Below are 21,199 nucleotides of genomic sequence, written 5' to 3' on the forward strand. Positions count from 1 at the left end.
ACATCTGTTCCTGATGATGATGGTGCTGACAGTTGTGTCACTGACAAGTCATCCAAATATCAATAAATATTCAGTGTACATTACTGTCTTGCTGAATAAGCAATAACCTTGCCCTATGAACTTGTACAAAACAGACAAAACAAAACTAAAAATATGAATAAAATCTACATTAAATTGAAAATAATTATCTACAGTACAAGCACAACACTTGAACCCAAAACTAGAAAAGGACAATGAGCAGGCAGAGGCACATTAAAAAATTTGTGAACACTGTTAATAAAGATATTAACTAACTTCATGCAATTAATTTCATGCTGCAGGCAAGATAAACCAGTTGTCCCAGACAGTGAAAGATACACCAATATACTATGAGGAACATAAGGAAAAACCAAAAGAAAGGTACAGTATGTTGTATGCCTGAATATAATAAACCCCAAACCTTATTGGCATTTGCACTAAAATTAAATTACTGACAATTACCTTATGTTCATAATTAAGAAAAGACATTAGAAACTAAAGCAGACCATATATCCACTTGGCAAAGAGATTTGCAATTAACAATATCCTATTAGTGAACAAGTTAATGGTTAAATGCCCTCCATGATAGCTCAGCAATATTAAAAGAAACCACCATTTGTCCATCAGTAAATGATTTCAGATATTGAAGTCCTATTCATCAAACTCAACAAATTAAAGAAATGGAAAATATAAAGACATCTAAGAATTTTCTTTCAATTGTCACAATTACAATAATGTAAACATCAACAACTCTACATACTGGTTCAAACATCTTGCAATTCTCATCTACTGCCTTACTGTGAATGGAACTCCATACCATTATTATTGCATAGAAACTCCTATTTTAGTTAAGTACAAATTAACCCTAACTACTAGTATGCTCTTACTTGTGTTTCTTTGGTGAAGGTGCAGCAGGGCGCCAGTTTTGGCGGTCAAACAAGGGGTAAAGTTTAGGTGAACCAGATGATTCCTTTGATGAACTGTCATTATTATTTTCTGATATATCTAATTCAGCGACTTCTTTTGAACAATCCTTTGCCAATGTCTTACTGTGTTCTTTTTCAAAATTTAATACTTCATTTGAATTCTCTTGGGAATTCATTTTATCAGATAATTTCTTCCTGGGTGAACTTTCCGAGCCTTCGGACTGAGAGAAGTTCAACTCTGTAGAACATCTTTTAACAGATGTCATTTTTCTAGGTGTTGCTCTGTCTGTTTTGGCTAAAGGTGTTCTCTGAGGAGTCCTTGATGGAGATCCACAATTTCTAGGTGATCTTCTAACTGGAGAAGAAAATCTGTCTCCTTTAACAGGAGAAAATGACCCATCATGTTTTCTTGGTGATCTTCGTAACGTAATGTCATTCTGCAATATGAAAAACAGGTCCTGCATTAACACAGCTACGCTACTCACTACAATAAAACAATTACACTAGTCACCAACTAAGCTGGTGAGAGATCTCCCAACATCAAAATCTAAGAACATGAAATGCATGTTGCTTCTAGTCACCAAATTACTTTTACTTATTCAGTCTATTGACCTAGATCATATGAAAGTCATATGAAAAAATATAAATTAACATGAAAAACTATTCCAAAACAATACCTGAAATTACATTATTATTAAAAAAAACTATTAAACAGGTAGAAGGATTTATATTAGGCTTCTCCTGCACTTTACATATTCTATAAAAAAGCAAGCACACCCATTACCTAAGAAGCCATAAATCTTTAAAGATGACCATATCATGACATAAGGCAAGGATAACTGAAGTTTTTTTCAACAAAACCCATAAATGGAGACAAGCCATGTACAGAAGGAATCACATGAAAACTGCACAACACTTTTTTACTGTAATTTAGTTTCTCAATTTGAAACTACAGACAATGAAAAAAAAACTTGGTTCAAAGTCAATTTTGATATTCATTCAATAAAACTTGATATTACTAGAAATAGCCATGTAATTTTTTCAAGTAAAATTAATATAGCCCCAATTACTTATAATTGCATATTTTGTAACCACAACCTGATCTAAATATTAGTAATATTTTCTTTAAGACACACACTAGTAATGAAAATCAATTCGCCTCATAAATACACAGGCTAAATATCTGCCTTCTTGGATGCATTGGGTTTTTCCATTTATAAGCAATCCCCTTATCTGCAGGTCCATGACCAGGGGACTTGCTGAAGGAAGTGCTGGAGACTGGAAACATCTGGAAACAGTTGGATCCTTGATACCTTAGGTAGCTAACTCTAGTAGCTTCCCTCACTTTCATTCCTTTTGTATTGTAAAAATTGCAATCCTTATACACAATACAGTGTTTTCCAGTTTTCATGTCTGAGGACTCTCATCCCTCTTGGTTCTATGTGTTGTTGGCCCACAACATGCACATATTCCTTCATTATTGGATTTCTTTGCAGTATGTCCAAATCTTATGCACTTCTCACACTGCATGGGTTTAGGGATATAAGGTCAAGCTTACATACTCCCTCTATCTTGATGCCCTGAGGTAACTTTTCGCAGTTTTTTCAATATTAGCAAGTTTTATTTCCACTACTGTTGATGTGATACAGTTCTACTTTACACTCATACCTGCGAGCATTAACACAAAATGGGATAAATAATTAGTAATGTAACTCCTTGACTAGCCAAACTTCTGAGTGAGAACTTTTTGCGCTAATCAGTGACTTTACCATACAGAAGTCTGCTATCAGTGAGCTGTGAAGCTGCTGGATAGGTTTTGGTTCAGCACATGACCTTTTCACTGAAATACATGATCACAACAGCAATAACTCTTCTAAGGAGTCTCTGCTTTGTCCTAAGTCAGAATGTGCACTTATGTCACTTTCAGCATCTCACTGTATTCTTACCAGTATGTTGAATAAACATCATCCAACAACCCCTAATTTGAAGATGGCCAGAACTGCATGGAGACATACATCCTATGGACAAGTACACACATTCCACCCAATCAGAGCTGGGGCCTGATAAAAGTTGCCATAAAGGGCTAAGGTTTAAGACTAATAAGATGCTAATTAGTTATTCATGATCCATAAAAGCCATAAGAATGATTTTCAACAAATTTCATTTCAAGGTGCAAATAAAAAGAACTTATATGTCCATTAGATGTGACCACAAATTAATATTAGACATCCATTGAGGTCAGCCAGACTCAACAAGTTGCAGAGAACAGAGAAGTACTTTCATTTGGTAGTTCAGTTTTACATTGGTCTAAAGCACTACTGTCTTGGATAGATGTTGTCCTCCTCTTATAATTTTCATTAGTATTATGAGCTGTCATAAAGAACAGTCAATTCTGTGGCTTTTATACTCCCTGATTTTATTGTCAATAATATCTTCCTGATATTTCATGTTTGAAAGTCTTATATTTACATGTTCAAGAACCCCTCTAGCTTTCTCTCCCAAAAATAAAACTCTATGAGATGTGCACATCAAACTTGTCCCTGGTCAAAGACTTTCTAGAAAAGCTGGCCTTCATAGCTATCTTTGGTAAGGGCAGCCCTTCCTTGGCCTGAACATCATTATCTTAGCCTGTCCAACAATGTAGTCACCTTATAAACCACGATGGTACTGTACAAACCAGCCAACATTCCAAGCCCTTCACCTTTCAGCATCACCAGTCAGAAACGAGTAGTATGTACTATCAATAACTGGCAGCAACAGACAAATATCTTTAAAGCAATAATTAAATCACTTAAGATTAAAAACCCACCTAAGATTATTGAAAGTAATTCATAATACTTGGGAGAAGTACCCAAAAAAATACAATAAATACAAATATGATATTTTACAACAAAACTTCCACAAAACCATTAACCACAAAATAACCTTACTCCTGCTTTAGTGACACTCGAGTCAAACTGTGAAAAGAACAAGCTAATTGAACAGATTCATTACACATTCCAGCTTGTACTCCAATGGCCAAAAAGGAATTAACACATTATTCCTTCATGTAACTCTTTCAAAGTTAGTTGTAAAAATTATCAAAATACAAGTCAGTGTACGAAAACTACATGACTCTACGTTTACATAAAACACTCACAAAGTGAAATTTAAAAGGAAAAAAGATCAAACATTGGTCACTAACAGGAAATTAATTGTGACTGAAAATATCTAAGAAAATCACTTATGCACTGATTTACTAAGTCAAGTAAAACGGGCCGAAATATAGTGATGAATCAATATTGAAAAAGAAAAAGTTTAAATGAATGGTCAATCAAAATTGGTTAATTTGCCATGTACAGTACACACCGGAGGAATTCTACATGCAAGCGGTAGCGCTTGTCACATCACTACCAACTCAACAATGGCGTAGACGGTGGTTAGGTCTGAACAAAATGTTTCTGATGGCACATGCATGGACTAATGATCTTCAGCTTAGTAGATATACGACTAAAGAGAATTGGGACATTTCAGACTTCGTATATAGCCTGATTATGAGTGATGGGATTGTGATGAAACAAACATCAGCAGAGAATACAATATACATGGGCAAAGTAGAAAATAAACCTGCCATAAACAATAGTCAAGTAATCAAATAACATAACAATTGTTCTTACATTGGAGTTTCCATCAAATTTCATTATCAATTTCCACTGGATATAATTAAAAAAATAAAGAAGCATAAATCCATATTAAAATCTATAATACTAACTTGTTTCTCATGAGCTATTTCAGCTTTCTCCAGAGTTTTCTCATCATTAAAACCATGTTCCTGATCTTGTAATTCAGGTGGTTCTTTGGATGACAACGTTAATGATCTTGGATTGAACAGCTTCTTTCCTTTTTTAGGTGATACCATACGCTTTGGAGGGGAAGGAGTAGTAGGGACTCTTGTTGGCATAGGTCGAGGGTTAGCCTTCACAGATGGTAATAACGAAGGTGTTGGTAAGCTGAAATAGAAGTTATAATTCATAACAGTGCATTTCTAAACAATACCTGTACTGTATTATCCTAATTCAAAACTGGAAAAGAAAGAGCAATACATAATATAACAGCTTCCATAAAATTTTTGGTAGATGACATCTGAATATCAAGGATGAAGAATAGGATAACATCACTGGAATAAAAAAAAATCACAATATTGAATAATCACATGGTTCAAGTGCCAGGTCAACAATATTGAATAATCACATGGTTCAAGTGCCAGGTCATCAGACTAAATTTTCACAAATCAATGCTGAAGGTTGAAATGAATCTGTGCCTTCCATAAACATACTGTATATTTCCGTGTATAAGACACCCTTTAGATAAGACGAGGTCAAAAGTTATGGCAAATTTTCATGAATTTATCTTGTATCTGTAGTACAGGCAGTCCCTGGTTAACGGTGGGGGTTCTGTTCCTGGTCAAGCGATGATAACCGAAAATTGTTGTTAACTGGAACATCACAACAATTATGGTAATAAATGGCATTGACGATGCCATAAGCGCCGATAAACCGCTTAACAGCGCCATTAACCGGTTACTGGTACCAATAAAACACTTACCAATGCTAATAAACTGCCTACCGACGCCGAAAATCTGGTTAACGATGTCATTAGCCAAGCGCCATAACACCATTAACTGATGCCACCGGTAAGCGGGGACTGCCTGTACAAGACAACTGCTAAATTACAAAACCATCTGTTTATAGGCTAGCTTTGCAACAACAGTATCTTATGAAATATTGGTTACCATATAAACTCGTGTATCATGCGACTTTTGAGGACCTAGCTTTGAAGCTAATTTTAAGGGGGTTGCATCCAGTGGTGTCGCTATGGGGGCCCAGGGCCCCCTCAGTTGAAAACCCCTTTGTAGCTAAACTTTAGCCCTTACAGTATTTGATATATATATTTGCAAATAGTAACAGTTGAAAATTAATAAAAAATTGAGCTCTGTAATTTAAAACACTATTATTTTCCTTCATTCGCTTAGATATACATTCAAGGATAGTATATTTTACTACTTACAAAATTGGTACATTAGTTTTGTGTAATTTTCTTTGCCCCCCACAAAAAAATCTTGGCCACACCTAGGCACCACACCCCCCACTCATGTAATGCAAGCTACACCACTGGTTGGATCACACGAGATATAAAATTAGCATATGTAATATTCCCATATTATATTAGTATCGTGTTATAAAATACAAACATAATGAATATGCATATTTTCCATGGATCTTTTAAAAATTTATGCTTTAATTTACTGTATCCAATAATAATGTATGTATTCTCATATAACTATTGTATTATAAAATACAATCCTTGCGATTATGTGCCACTTGCATTGTTTAGGTTTTCGTGAATGCGGACAATACCATTCAGGAATTTTTGTTTAGGCATCAATTCAATTTCCGTTTAGATAACCATGGGGGAAAGTTTCATCCCATCTGCCATACATGTTAACCCTTAAACGCCGAGCCTCTATTTACAAAAGCGTCTGCAGTATGCCGGCGGGGTTTGCGAGTTAGCACCGAGGCGGAAAGAAAAGTTTTTTTCAGAAAATCACAGCACGCTTAGTTTTTAAGATTAAGAGTTCATTTTTGGCTCCTTTTTTTCTCATTGCCTGAAGTTTAGTATGCAACCATCAGAAATGAAAAAAAATATCATTACCATATATAAATATTGGAATATATGACAGAGCAAAAAAAAATTTCATATATAATTGTATACAAATCGCGCTGTGAGCAAAACTGTTAAAGCTAATGAGTTATTTTTATTTCACTGTATTGTGCACTAAATTGCGATGATTTTGGTATATAACAAATTGTAAAACGATCAAAGCAACACAGAGAAAATATTATCCCAAAATGATGCATGAATTCGTAATGCGCGGACGTAAAAAAAAGTTTTTTTCAAAAATTCACCATAAATCGAAATATTATGCTAGAGACTTCCCGTGTGTTGCAAAAATGAAGGTAAATGATTGGATATTACTAGAATGTAAGAGTTTTAGCTTACAATTGCAGTTTTCGACCATTTCGGTCGAGTTAAATTTGACCGAAGGTCGAATTTTTTCTATTTATCGTGATTTATATGAAAATATTTCAAAACTGATAGAAGTTACAACCATGAGGTATTTTTTGTTGTGTTCTACATGAAATTGTGCACATTTTCATGTATAAAACTTTATGTAACGGCTAATAGAAAACGGTGCAAAAATTATGACAAAGTGACTAAAGAAATTCTGAGATTTTCAGCAGAGTTAGCGCGCCAGGAGGTAAGGAAAAGTTTTTTTTTTTTTTTTTTTTTCAAAAATTCACCATAAATCGAAATATTGTGCTAGAGACTTCTCGTTTGTTGCAAAATGAAGGTAAATGATTGAATATTACTAGAATGTAAGATTTGCAGCTTACAATTGCATTTTTTTACCATTTCAGTCGAGTCAAAGTTGACCGAAGGTTGAAATTTTGGCACTTACCGTGATTTATATGAAAATATTTCAAACTGATAAAAGCTACAACCATGAGTTATTTTTTGTTGTATTCAACATGAAATTGTGCACATTTTCATATATAAACTTTATGTAATGGCTAGCAGAAAATGGTGCAAAAATTACAAAAAATGTGACTAAGAATTTCTGAGATTTTCAGCAGAGTTAGCGCGCTCGGACGTAAGGAAAAAGTTTTTTCAAAAATTCACCATAAATCGAAATATTGTGCTAGAGACTTCTCGTTTGTTGCAAAATGAAGGTAAATGATTGAATATTACTAGAATGTAAGAGTTTTAGCTTACAATTGCATTTTTCGACCATTTCGGTCGAGTAAAAGTTGACCAAAGGTTGAATTTTCTCTATTTATCATGATTTACATGAAAATATTTCAAAACTGATAAAAGCTACAACCAAGAGTTATTTTTTGTTGTATTCTACATGAAATTGCACACATTTTCATATATAAAAATTTATGTAACGGCTAATAGAAAATGGTGCAAAAATTACGACAAAGTGACTAAAGAATTTCTGAGATTTTCAGCAGTTAGCTGATGCTTTCTTTTGGTAGAAGAAAGAAATTCGCGCATGCGCAGCTGGGTCACGCCTGTAAATGAAACAACAGCTGATCTGTGAACTCAGCAGAGTTAGCACGCATGGACATAAGGAAAAATTTTTCAAAAATTCACCATAAATCAAAATATTGTGCTAGAGACTTCCCGTTTGTTGCAAAATGAAGGTAAATGATTGAATATTACTAGAATGTAAGAGTTTTAGCTTACAATTGCATTTTTCGACCATTTCGGTCGAGTCAAAGTTGACCGAAGGTTGAAATTTTGGCACTTATCGTGATTTATATGAAAATGTCAAAACTGATAAAAGCTACAACCATGAGTTATTTTTGTTGTATTCTACATGAAATTGCGCACATTTTCATATATAAAACTTTATGTAACAGCTAACAGAAAACGGTGCAAAAATTACGACAAAGTGACTAAAAAATTTCTGAGATTTTCAGCATAGTTAGAGCGAACGTAAGGAAAAAGTTTTTTTCAAAAATTCACCATAAATCGAAATATTGTACTAGAGACTTCTCGTTTGTTGCAAAATGAAGGTAAGTGATTGAATATTACCAGAATGTTGCATTTTTCTACCATTTCAGTCGAGTCAAAGTTGACCAAAGGTTGAAATTTTGGCACTTATCGTGATTTATATGAAAATATGTTAAAATTGATAAAAGCTACAACCATGAGTTATTTTTTGTTGTATTCTAAATGAAATTGCACACATTTTCACATATAAAACTTTATGTAACAGCTAATAGAAAATGGTGCAAAAATTACAACAAAGTGACTAAAGAATTTCTGAGATTTTCAGCAGAGTTAGCTGATGCTTTCTTTTGGGAGAAGAAAGAAATTCGCGTATGCGCAGCTGGGTCACTCTTGTAAACAAAACAACAGCGTGATCTTTGAACTCCCAGCATCCCTCAAGGCGCGATTTAAAATTTTTACGCAAACGAGGCCTATAAGTATTTTTCCGCGAATATTTAAAAAAACTTTTTTTAGTCGACATATTTTACATCCACTCGGCACCCGACAGACAACTTTTGTCGATGTAAAATACGTCCAGTCGGTGTTAAAGGGTTAAAACAACCGTAAAACATGTTCATTCATGCGCAGTAGTTTTGATTAAAATTCTTTTATTTCCAATTTTATTTATGGTTGAGTCTGATGGCATATCAAAGTTTAGGGGTTTCACCCATGTTGCCGATACACGATAATTTATAGTCATTAGCAGCTTGAACATTGTTTTTTCAGCTTCAGCTACAACTTGCAGCTTAAATTTAATAGTATATTTCCTTACCAATCTTTTCTCATGGCAAATAAGGGTATAATGTAAAAATATATCAGTCCTATACTACTTCATGTCATTTGTAACATAACTGCGGTAATTGTTTACCATCGTACCATGGTTGAAATGCCAGCAAACAACTGTTGTTATCCGATTCGGTTGTTCATAGCAAAACAGCTGTTTCTCGTTCGGTTGTTTATGGCTGTACGCGTTTGCTCAACGAGTATAATGTTACTAATGACACTTTTATCATTCTTTTACTTTTTTAACTTATTTAACTAGAAGATGGGATAAAGAGACGGAGGAAAAGGGTTAGTCTATTGTAATATGATCTCTCAAAAAAGGAACTCGCATGATACAGGAGGTACATGACAAAATTTTTTATCTGTGAAAATTTGGGGGTCGCGAGATCGCGCTTTACACGAGTACAGTATATACGGTAGGTAAATATGATGTTATTACAAATGCCGTTTTACTTACTGTATCCTTAGAAATTCAAAATAAACAAAATAACCAAGCTGATTCTATATCATGGTTTTCCTACACGTCACCTAAAACGGAAACCACTGTTTTCTTTACGTTTCATCACCAATCACAAACCCCTAACATTCAATTCAATACAATAATGTACGATAATTATCGTTCGTATGACTGAACTGTTCTAAACAGTCATAAACAGCCTGGTATATTAATGTAAAAATGAATATTATGTTATCCTAAATGTTATTACTACCGTAATTACACTACCATTAAAATTTCTGAAAGGTTACCGAAAGATTAAGGTTGCTGTGACCACAACCATAATTTGATGTTTACATTTTCTCAGCTAGGCTTGCATAGATAAAAGTCGATTTCATTGATATGGAATTATTTCTTGAATAGGCTATTTATTATGAAGATATGCCAATAATATATGAGTTAAAAATGGTTTTATTACCTTTATTATCAGTTTATTTCATTGTGTGAGTATTTTCATGTATGTTGGTGGTTATCACACCAAGGCCGAGGCTAGCCTACCGATAAACATTACTCAGAATTCACGGTTTGATTTTCAGAATGGTAGTATAGTTATACCTCATTTCATGAACTAAACTCATTCAAGGACACTCCTGTATAGCTTACTCAATTACTATGATACACAGCAGAGCTTAGTCCTCAGCCAGTCTTCTTTCTAGTTCTATTGTTATGGTAGAGTAACATCACAAGCTTGATGAGTTCTGGTACCCTCTGCCTTCGTAATGCCCATCCAGTTATTTGTCTTAGGGCTGTCAAATGTCTTTTCCAGGTACACAAATATGCGCCTGTACTTTTTCCTATATTTGCCTTATGTAAAAACTACTCCTGTTGTGAATTTCTCTGGCATAAAGCCAAACTAACCATTATCAATTTTCACATTTTTCTTGGCCTTTCCCCATGTATCTTTTCTACTATTTTCTTAGCAAGCTCAAGTAGTCATATTCCTCTGCAATGTCCCCATTAGAATGTATCCCTTTTTCCTTTGTATACCAATTTTGCAAAACTTTTACAACTTTTTTGGCCTCTCTCCCTGTATAAAATTTCCATACATCCTGATAATCTACTTTGACAAGTCATTTATAAATTTAACTCTGGATGGTCCTAGGGATTTTCCACTTTCCATCTTCCTGGGGGCCTTTACACCTCTTAAAACTGTTCTATAATGGTCCCTCTGTTATTCAGAACTCCTACACTTCATGTCCACTTTCTTCAATCAGATAGTTTTTAAAATACTGCCTTCATCATTCCAGTACCAGTTTTTTAATATATATTCTAAGAATTAGTTAGTAAGGCAACACCAAGTATAATTAAAAATTCAGTGTCATACTTGAGCAGGGTTATATGGGAAAATTTATGCTTATACCATATATGAATACTATATTATAAAGTATGGTACTGTATTTGAATATATGAGAATGACAGAGAGAGAGAGAGAGAAACTTACTTTTCTGTCACTGAAGAACTCTGAATGAACTTATCAAGCTGCTCTTCGACGACACGTCCCACATTCTTCTTCTCAAAAAGGACATCTCGTTGCTTGAGAGAAATATCACCATTCTTGGCTGCCAACCTATGGGAAAATATAATAACAAGCCTTACGAAATTGATCTGATATATTAGCTTAATTATTTAATATCAAAAACAGCTGTTATAACTTAACTAATGCAACTAACCTCCTTCCTTTGCATGTTATGGGAATATTTCTCATTGGCTGCAACACACATAATTTCTATGAAGGAATTTAAAAAATTATAAAATATGAGAAAATAAAGACTATAATTGTTCAAAATTCTACAATTCAAGGACACCACAACTATAAAACAAATCACTTCAGACTAGGGATATAACAAGAGTGGCAAGAAATAAAAATCAATAAATCATATTCATATAAATTTGTGTCAGAGTACACCTTGTCATGGGTTTTTTCTTTATTTTGAATGATATATGTAGAAGATAAGCTAGAAGATGACAGAGGTATATAGGAGGCTAAGAGGCAGGTGACAAGGGAAAATACAGGCAGTCCCCAGTTACCGGCGGGGGTTCCATTCCCGGCAGAGTGCCAATAACCGAGAATCGTCAACTGGAACATCACAACAATTATGGTAATAAATGGCATTTACGACACTGTAAGCACCAATAAACTGCTTAACAGCGCTGTTAACCAATTACTGGCACTGATAAACAGCTTACCGGCGCCGAAAATCTGGCTAACGAAGAAAGAAAATATTTGGAGCAGCAAGGTGGATGGGGAATGATGGAAAAGACATATAATCAGCAAACTTCATAAAAATAAATGAGGAGAAACTTTAACTAAAAAGAAATAATGAAATGTTATGTTAGTAACACTGATTTATGGCTGATGTGACACACTGTCAATATACCTAAGGTGCACAGCAGTCTTGTACTTATCAATCATTCCCTTTGGTCTCTTTCTACTTAGCTGTCTAACTTTTCTAACTTTACTTTGCACCACTTAAATTCAAATGTAAATATAAATCCTTTATGAGAGCTTAATGAGCCTAGAAATGTTACAGAGTAATGTCAATTTATAAATACCTACTGTCATTCCAAAAATTTTTTTCTTTTTTCATTACCTTTGAAAGATCTATTAAATAACTAAAGTTTTACTGAATTTCATTCACTTTCCTATTAGGAAATCATTTTTTATTTATCAAAATATAACTTTTAGGGAAAAGGCAAGAGTCCAGTATTATGGGAGCTATGAAGTTAATTTGATCAAATAAAAATTAATATGATTTCTCCACATTTTAATAATTAACAAAAAATGGATCTAGTCCTGAAGTCATTAGTGGCTATTTTTTTTTAGTTTATCAATTTATATGATTATAAAATATATTTTAAAAGCCGAATTATATATTTACATATTATGAAATAAGATACTGTGATAACTATTAATCAATACTTTCATATTTCTTTTTCTATTATCTGGTTACAGTTGCCACATAAAACTCATCTGTGTGAAATCTTGGTTGAGATTTTGTTAACTCTTATGCAATTCAACACTAGCTAGTGTCACAACTGTTGATGGGGCTACAAAATAAGTTCATGAAATTTTCTATAAACCTAACAAAGAATATGTTCATCTAGACAAACTGTCACAGAATATAGTTAACCAAAACCCTATTTCATTAAGTTTATGATTTTTGGGTACCCCTTTAAGAGACAATAGAATTATTTTTAACTCTCAGAGCTTGATATATGATCTGAGCTTGCCCTTGCCAACTCCCAATCTGCTGATGGGCTCCTGGCAGCAACACCTTCCTCCTTGGATTCATCTCCTTGTCCTTCCTTATCAATGGCAATTCAAACTATTTGATAATGAATGGGTTTGTGATAAACTCAATTTTACTAAAAACACAGATTTTGAAGTGGAATCATCAATAGAGAAACTTAGGAGATAGAAAGCATTGGGTTGTGATGAATCAATGCAGAGATGATTTTAGTTGAATATACACTCATGTACAAGCTAGACTCTTTTGCAAAATGTGGAATAAAAGAAAACAAGGTCTGATGAACAGGAAATCAGTGAAGATGAAAAAAGTTACCTTACTGATTGTGGTAACTATAGGGGCACTCAACTTGCATCTGTTGTGATGAAAATATTCAATGCAGTATGTTCATCATAAATAAGCTAGGATAAAAAAAATTTATATGAAATAAAATACCGAGATGAACAATCTGGCTTTCAGAAGAAAGCACGATCTGCACAGATCAAATACAGTATTTGTGCTGGGACAACATGTAGCAATGTATGGAACCCGGAAATCTACTTCCAATGTTTTTGTTGATTATGAAGCCTTTGACAATGCCCACAGACAAATACTATGGTAGGTTGTAAGTCACAGTGGTATTTCCATTGTGTTAAGCCAAGTGAAACTATCTATAAAAGAAAGTAGGTGCAAAGTTAATGTTAACTGAGGCTTGCTACGTGAATTTGTAGTGAATAATGTAGTACTGTTACAAGGAAATGTGTAACCTTTGCTGAATGCCCTTCTCATGCATTTTTTAGTGAATAGTAATTGGAAATGGAAGAGACAGTTTAGACTGGAATCATGATAGAAAGCTGAGGCTTAAAATAGCAGATGATGCTGTATTTATTAGGGAAACACAAGATTTACCAAGCTTCCTTAATAGATATGAAAAAACAGGAATACAGACAAATTATAGACAAAAGTATGAAATTACACTAGATGGAAAAAAAGGTTAAGGAGGTTGTCTTTCAGTTACTTAGGAACAACAATATCCAATTCAGGTTCTCTGACTTGGAATTTAATCATTTAAAAGAGGAAAGCCAAACTATGGATAGGCTGAACAAGACTGGGAAATATAAAAAGACTGAAAGTGCATGCATCATTAAGATTATATATTAGTACAATCTGTATTGCTGAACTAACATGAAACATGGTATGACAATGAAACTATAATTGAAATTTTTTTTATTCGAGAATAAGCTTTAAGACTACAACATTAAGAATAGATAGCATAACAGAGTGAGAAAGGATACCATTAAGGAAATTAAAGAAGTTCCATAAACAGTTGAGACAATACTCAAGAGATGAAAATAGCTCAGACATAACCTTTGCATAACCCTAGGGTGATAATATCAACTGGGTTCCAGTGAGCTGGCAGAACCAGACCTACTTGAATGAGAACTGTAAGATGGGAGGCTGGAAGTGGAGATTTGAGGATATCAAATAACCCCTTTGAGTCACATAGCACTGGAAACAATAATGATGAATGGAAAACATATATCCATAATTTTTCAACTGAGAAACTACAGTACTCACATGACATTTTTTGATATATTAACAGTAGCAGCTGCTCTGGAACGACTGGTGAAAAACTTTTTTCCTCCAGCATCTTCTGTCTCATCCTGAGATACCTGTAAAGCCAACCAAGTCAATAACATGTCTTCAAATAAAAAAATGCACTCTAATTACTAAATATATAACAGTACAATGAAATCTTGTATGGTAGTTTCTTTTCATTCAATTACTCTTTTACAGTACTAGTTTTTGCTGCTTTTCTCCCACCAAAGTTAAAGCAATGCTTACAGCAGGTCTGAAATCTTGATAAAGTGTAATTTTTACACTAAAGTTAATTTTTTCACAAACAAACCCACTGCTTAAGATTAGCCCTATCTATGGTAGTTTAAACCAACTACAGCTTGGAGGGATTAAGAGGAAGGTTAATATTTCTAATGCAAAATAATGGGGTTGAATGTGGAAAAATAAAAATTTTCCATATACACCCATTACTTTATGTGGGAATATATGTAGCTGCTTAGGCAGGACCTCATTACCAGATTATTAAGTTTAAGAACCTGAAGGGATGCTGTACCAAAGGATCCTGTTGGACAGAATGGTAATTGATAGAAAATGCACCTAAAAGCTAACATGAGGTCTGATACAGATTAAACCATGTTAGTACCGTCATGGGTTGCACAGTCTCCAATCCTGTATGAAGACACAGAATGGCAGAAGAAATACTTTACATTCTTGTAAGACAGAGGAGCAGGTGCTAAAGATATCTGTGCCCAAGGGTCAAAGGATGCATAATGAGCATGAAGTGTAGGATAAACATATCCCCCCCTCCCCTCTTAAGATCAGGGCAAACTTGAAGCTGACACCATACAGCTGATTGAGTAAGTGTCTAAATGCCCATTAAATAAAGCCTAAAAAAAAAAATGGAAGGAACTTCCATGTAGATATAATACAGATATATTTCACATCTGTATTAAATTAAAAACTGAACTTAACCCTTAAACGCCTACTGGACGTATCATACGTCGACTAAAATTGTCTGTTGGGTGCCAAGTGGGCGTACCGTCACGCCGACTACAAAAAATTTCAACCTTCGGTCAACTTTGACTCGACCGAAATGGTCGAAAAACGCAGTTGTAAGCTAAAACTCTTACATTCTAGTAATATTCAATCATGTACCTTCATTTTGCAACAAATTGGAAGTCTCTAGCACAATATTTCGATTTATGGTGAATTTTTGAAGAAAACTTTTTCCTTACGCCCGCGCGGTAACTCTGCCGAAAATTTCAGAAATTCTTTCGTCATTTTGTCGTAATTTTTGCACTGTTTTATATTAGCCATTACATAAAGTTTTATATATGAAAATGTGCACAATTTCATGTAAAATATAGCAAAATACAACCCATGGTTGTAGCTTTTATCAGTTTGGAAATATTTTCATATAAACCACGATAACTGCCAAAATTTCAACCTTCGGTCAACTTTGACTCGACCGAAATGGTCAAAAAAATGCAATTGTAAGCTAAAACTCTTACATTCTAGTAATATTCAATCATTTACCTTCATTTTGCAACAAATTGGAAGTCTCTAGCACAATATTTCGATTTATGGTGAATTTTTTGGAAAAAACTTTTCCCTTACGTCCGCCAGAAATTCTTTCATCACGTTGTCGTAATGTTTGCACCGTTTTATATTAGTCGTTACATAAAGTTTTATATATGGAAATGTGCGCAATTTCATGTAGAATACAACAGAAAATAACTCATGGTTGTAGCTTTTATCAGTTTTGAAATATTTTCATATAAACCATGATAACTGCCAAAATTTCAACCTTCGGTCAACTTTAACTCGACCAAAATGGTAAAAAAACGCAATTGTAAGCTAAAACTCTTACATTCTACTAATATTCAATCATGTACCTTCATTTTGCAACAAACTGGAAGTCTCTAGCACAATATTTCGATTTATGGTGAATTTCTGGAAAAAAAAAAAAAAAAAAAAAAAAAAATTTTTCCTTACGTCTGCGGATGATAACTCGCCAAACATCTCAGAAATTCTTTTCACATCACGTTGTCGTAATGTTTGCATCGTTTTACATTAGTCGTTACATAAACTTTTATATATGAAAATGTGCGCAATTTCATGTAGAATACAACAGAAAATAGTTCATGGTTGTAGCTTTTATCAGTTTTGAAATATTTTCACATAAATCACGATACCTGCCAAAATTTCAACCTTTGGTCAACTTTAACTCGACCGAAATGGTCGAAAAATGCAATTGTAAGCTAAAACTCTTACATTCTAGTAATATTCAATCAATTACCTTCATTTTGCAATAAGTTGGAAGTCTCTAGCACAATATTTCGATTTATGGTCAATTTTTGGAAAAAAAAAAAAAAAAAAAAAAAAAAAAAAAAAAAAAAAAAATTCCCTTCGTCCGAGCGGTAACTTGGCCGAACATCTCAGAAATTCTTTCGTCACGTTGTCGTAATATTTGCACCGTTTTATATTAGTCGTTACATAAAGTTTTATATATGAAAATATGCACAATTTCATGTACAATACAACAAAAAATAACTCATGGTTGTAGCTTTTATCAGTTTTGAAATATTTTCATATAAATCACGATAAATAGAAAAAATTCGACTTTCGGTCAAATTTAACTCGACCGAAATGGTCAAAAACTGCAATTGTAAGCTAAAAAACGTACAGTCTAGTAATATTCAATCAATTAGCTTCATTTTTCAACAAAGGGGAAGTCTCTAGCACAATATTTCGATTTATGGTGAATTTTTGAAAAAAACATTTTTTTACGTCCGCGCGTTACGAATTCATGCACCATATTGTGATAAAGTTTTCTCTGTGTTGCTTTGATCGTTTTACAATCTGTTATATACCAAAATCATCGCAATTTAGTGTACAATACAACTAAAAAAAAGTAACTCATTAGCTTTAACCGTTTTGCTTACAGCGCGATTTGTATACAATTATATGTTTTTTTTTTCGCTGTCATATATTCCAATATTTATATATGATAATGATATTTTTTTTCATTTCTGATGGTTTCATACTAAACTTCAGGCAATGAGAAAAAAGGAGCCAAAAATGAACTCTTAATCTTAAAAACTAAGTGTGCTGTGATTTTTTGAAAAAAACTTTTTTTCCACTTCGGCGCTAGCTCCCGAACGCCGCCGGCATACGGGAGACGTTTTTGTAAATAGAGGCTCGGCGTCTAAGGGTTAATATGATCCTGCATTATGACCTCTGGCTTTCAGGTTGGATACTTGAGATTAGAGGTGGAGCAGGAAGTAGACAAAATAAGCTTTTTCAACCATAAGGAGACAGTCGGATTTTTAACCCTTAGTGGATGGATGGATGGATGGATGTATGATGTTTAGGGCAAAAGCCCAGGCACTGGGGTCAAGAAGGCCATTCAGTGCTGTAATGAAGAGAAAATAAATTATGTTGAGGTAAATGACTTTATGAATTAATGAAGGCAATTCTTAATAAATGAAAGGAAGTGATGTGACCAATAAATAAAGATATGAAGTTTAATGAATGATGTGATATATACATAAAAAATTTAATGTCATTAAAATTCTGTGATGTAATAAATATATTAGGAAAAAAATTAAATATCATTAAAAATTTTTATACACTTTAAAAGAGATGATAGCAGAAATATCTGCTCCATCTCCCAAAATATCAGAGAGGGATTTACCCTGGAAATATCTCTCTCTTTGGTTAAAATACCTGGGGCAGACCACCAGAATGTGCTCCATACTTAGTGTCTTGTCACAGTAAGCACACTCTGGAGGGCTGCTTCCTTCTAAAATAAACTGATGGGATTAAACGAGTGTCCAATCCTTAATCTGGTTAAAATAACCTCTGTTCTTCTGTCAAGCTGGAATGACGAAGTTAAAAAGTTAAGTATACCTTAGTTTTACCAGACCACTGAGCTGATTAACAGCTCTCCTAGGGCTGGCCCGAAGGATTAGACTTCTTTTACGTGGCTAAGAACCAATTGGTTACTTAGCAACGGGACCTACAGCTTATTGTGGAATCCGAACCACATTATAGAGAGAAATGAATTTCTATCACCAGAAATAAATTCCTCTAACTCTTCATCAGCCGGCGGCGGGAATTGAACTCCGGCCCATCGAATGACGGTCTGAAGCTCAACCGACTCGGCCAACAAAGGGCTTGGAATGACGAAGACCACGGCAGTATATTATCTCTAATATTTCTACATTTTTCATTATTGGCAAGAAGAGAAGTCCACCTTTCTTGCCATTTACTTAAAACATAAGATCTAGTGGACGGATTCCCTCATGTGAGGATCTAAAACAGGTTTTGGGTGGTGGATGGATCCCCTCTGAGGAGTGTTATTACGCGCCATACAATTTGGCTGCATCGAGCAGGAGTTTCCATCACTTCAATGGCCCATAAATGAATTGTGGCAACTTTAGAATTCAGCTCAGCTCAATCAATGGGCACCTCAGGGAGATCAGTACTGTTCTTGACATCATGGGGGGTGTCTTGCTCTCCTCTCTCCCATGACATCTTTTTTATTTATTTATTCATAAATATACCCAGGGATTGCTGTTGGTTTTAGTTCTTATCTTTTATGATATGATGTCAGTTATAATTGTAATTTTGCAAAGAAAAGTGCAAAGAAATATTAGAAAAAACATGTGTACCTCCAAAAAAGTTACTGCATCTCCCGATCTCAGTAAATTTATGTAAATATTTTACAACAAATATATACTCAGAATTTGTTAGATTTTAGTTCTTAACTGTTATGATATTGTGTGAGCTGTAATTATAATTTAACAAAATAAAATAAAATAAATTAGAAAAAACATACATAACTTGGTAAAATTTACAAGTGTTTTGTAAAAGAGGCCCCACACAGGGTTGTAGTCACTTTCTACTTCCCGTAGAAGGTAGGGAAAATTTTTTAGAATTTTTTTTTTTTTACACCATGTGCATTTACATATCTTGCATTTTCCATTGACATGCTTTTTCTTAAATTGGCCAACCTTAAAGTTTGCCCAGTCTGAGGGGTTGCATGATATATAATTAGCCTGTCCCTTACGGGTTAATAACATCCTGTGCTCTGACAGAGCATAGAGCAAGACCCTCCTTGTTAGACAATTGCACAGGCTAAGCAGGAATAAGTTAGTAGCTCGATAGGGGAGAAAGGAAACTGACTGAGTTTTTGCTATGGAAACAGGCACATAAACTGACCCAATTGAATTCAGGTGTACCAGTTGTATCTTCTATTCCCTCACATTTATATTTATTTATCAACTTTTCCTATAGCTTTTATCTTTCTGCTGGGTGATTTCTCTTTGGAGCCTATTTTGATGTATAGTCTGTTGACTATAAAGGTTTTCAGCTAAAGATATAAAGAAAAGAAAAGGGTCAAGGTTTCCATTATCAATGTCAAATAAATGGCTGTCCTGGAAGGTGGCACGTCTGATACTGCCCAGTTGATAATGGCCAAATGTAGACAGGTTAAAATGACTGAAATGATGTTTCTGTATCTTACCAACCTGATTTGTTGTGTGGGATCAGGAAACAAAAAGGGCTAATACCAACAAGAAATCCTGAGGGGGGCCACAGCTATGCTGAAGAGAGCCCTGAACTTTCCTTGCTACGAAAGCCTACGAGATTTTCTTAATGAAGAATGAATTGTTACCAGAGAGTACTCAGCAAGTTAATTTATGCAAGAAAGACACCCTTTCATATAGAATGATGCACAGAACCTGTTGGTATCCACCTGAGGTGAATTAAAAGTATTTACGAGTGAGGAACCTATCTGATACCCTCCTAAGCAAAGTTAAATGAATTTGCTCCCAGAAATGAAAGGTAATAAGCCTCTTTTGAGTCCTTAGTACCCTAGGATGAGATCCTATGCACTTTCATCAAACCAGTATTTTTGGATCATAAGACTCTTCCACCCCAGCTCAAGACTGCAATAAACATTCCAGCAAAATTTACCTTAAATCCTACAAGTCAACATGAAAGTACTGCCCCTGCTCCAACACCAAATGCAGCATCAGATAGGACAAGAAGGCAGCTTGCAGGAACAAGTGAAACAGCTGAAGTGAAGGAAGGCTTGTGACAGCTCTTATGAGGTCTTTGTGGACAAGCAGCGACAGAATGGATCAGTGTCACCAGTGTTGTAAATCTAACTTAAAACAAGGCCTTCCTTTTTTTATCAAGTCTTTAAACATCTGCCAAAATGCCTCTACTCCCTTCTCGGAAGCATCTAAAGCTTCACCATGAGTCTTCTTATTGGAAAGCCTATGTCAAATCTTGAACCTAAACAGCCAATCTTCTAGATGCCTTAAAGTCTGTAACCCCATACAGACCTGCAAACTTTATGGCTTAAGATTTCAGTTCAGCACCATGTACATGAATGAACTGCACCACGTACATGAATGCCAGCCACCCTTTGCTGACAAAACCAGACCATGGTTGACTGTTAAATTTCCTCACAGCATGGCTTAACCATCACCTTGCCTCACTTCTGTTTGTCTTCCCAAACTCTATCACATTATTTTTCAGCTTGTCTTTGGCAGCCTTGA

The 21,199-nt window shown here is 34.5% G+C and overlaps 1 protein-coding gene across 4 annotated transcripts in view; it reads right to left on the minus strand.

Annotated features, from left to right (window-relative positions):
• Positions 1–21,199, minus strand: part of eco (Establishment of cohesion) — a 70,121-nt gene that overhangs the window by 18,479 nt on the left and 30,443 nt on the right. For all 4 annotated transcript variants that reach the window (XM_067102609.1, XM_067102610.1, XM_067102611.1 and 1 more), the window contains exons 6-9: positions 14,628–14,722; positions 11,264–11,389; positions 4,696–4,933; positions 906–1,381 (exon numbers count right to left, since the gene is read on the minus strand). In XM_067102609.1, the coding sequence (XP_066958710.1) occupies positions 906–1,381; positions 4,696–4,933; positions 11,264–11,389; positions 14,628–14,722 (935 nt within the window). The remainder of the gene's footprint in view (positions 1–905; positions 1,382–4,695; positions 4,934–11,263; positions 11,390–14,627; positions 14,723–21,199) is intronic.

Source organism: Macrobrachium rosenbergii, chromosome 59 (genome assembly GCF_040412425.1).
Source record: "Macrobrachium rosenbergii isolate ZJJX-2024 chromosome 59, ASM4041242v1, whole genome shotgun sequence".
Taxonomy (NCBI): domain Eukaryota; kingdom Metazoa; phylum Arthropoda; class Malacostraca; order Decapoda; family Palaemonidae; genus Macrobrachium; species Macrobrachium rosenbergii.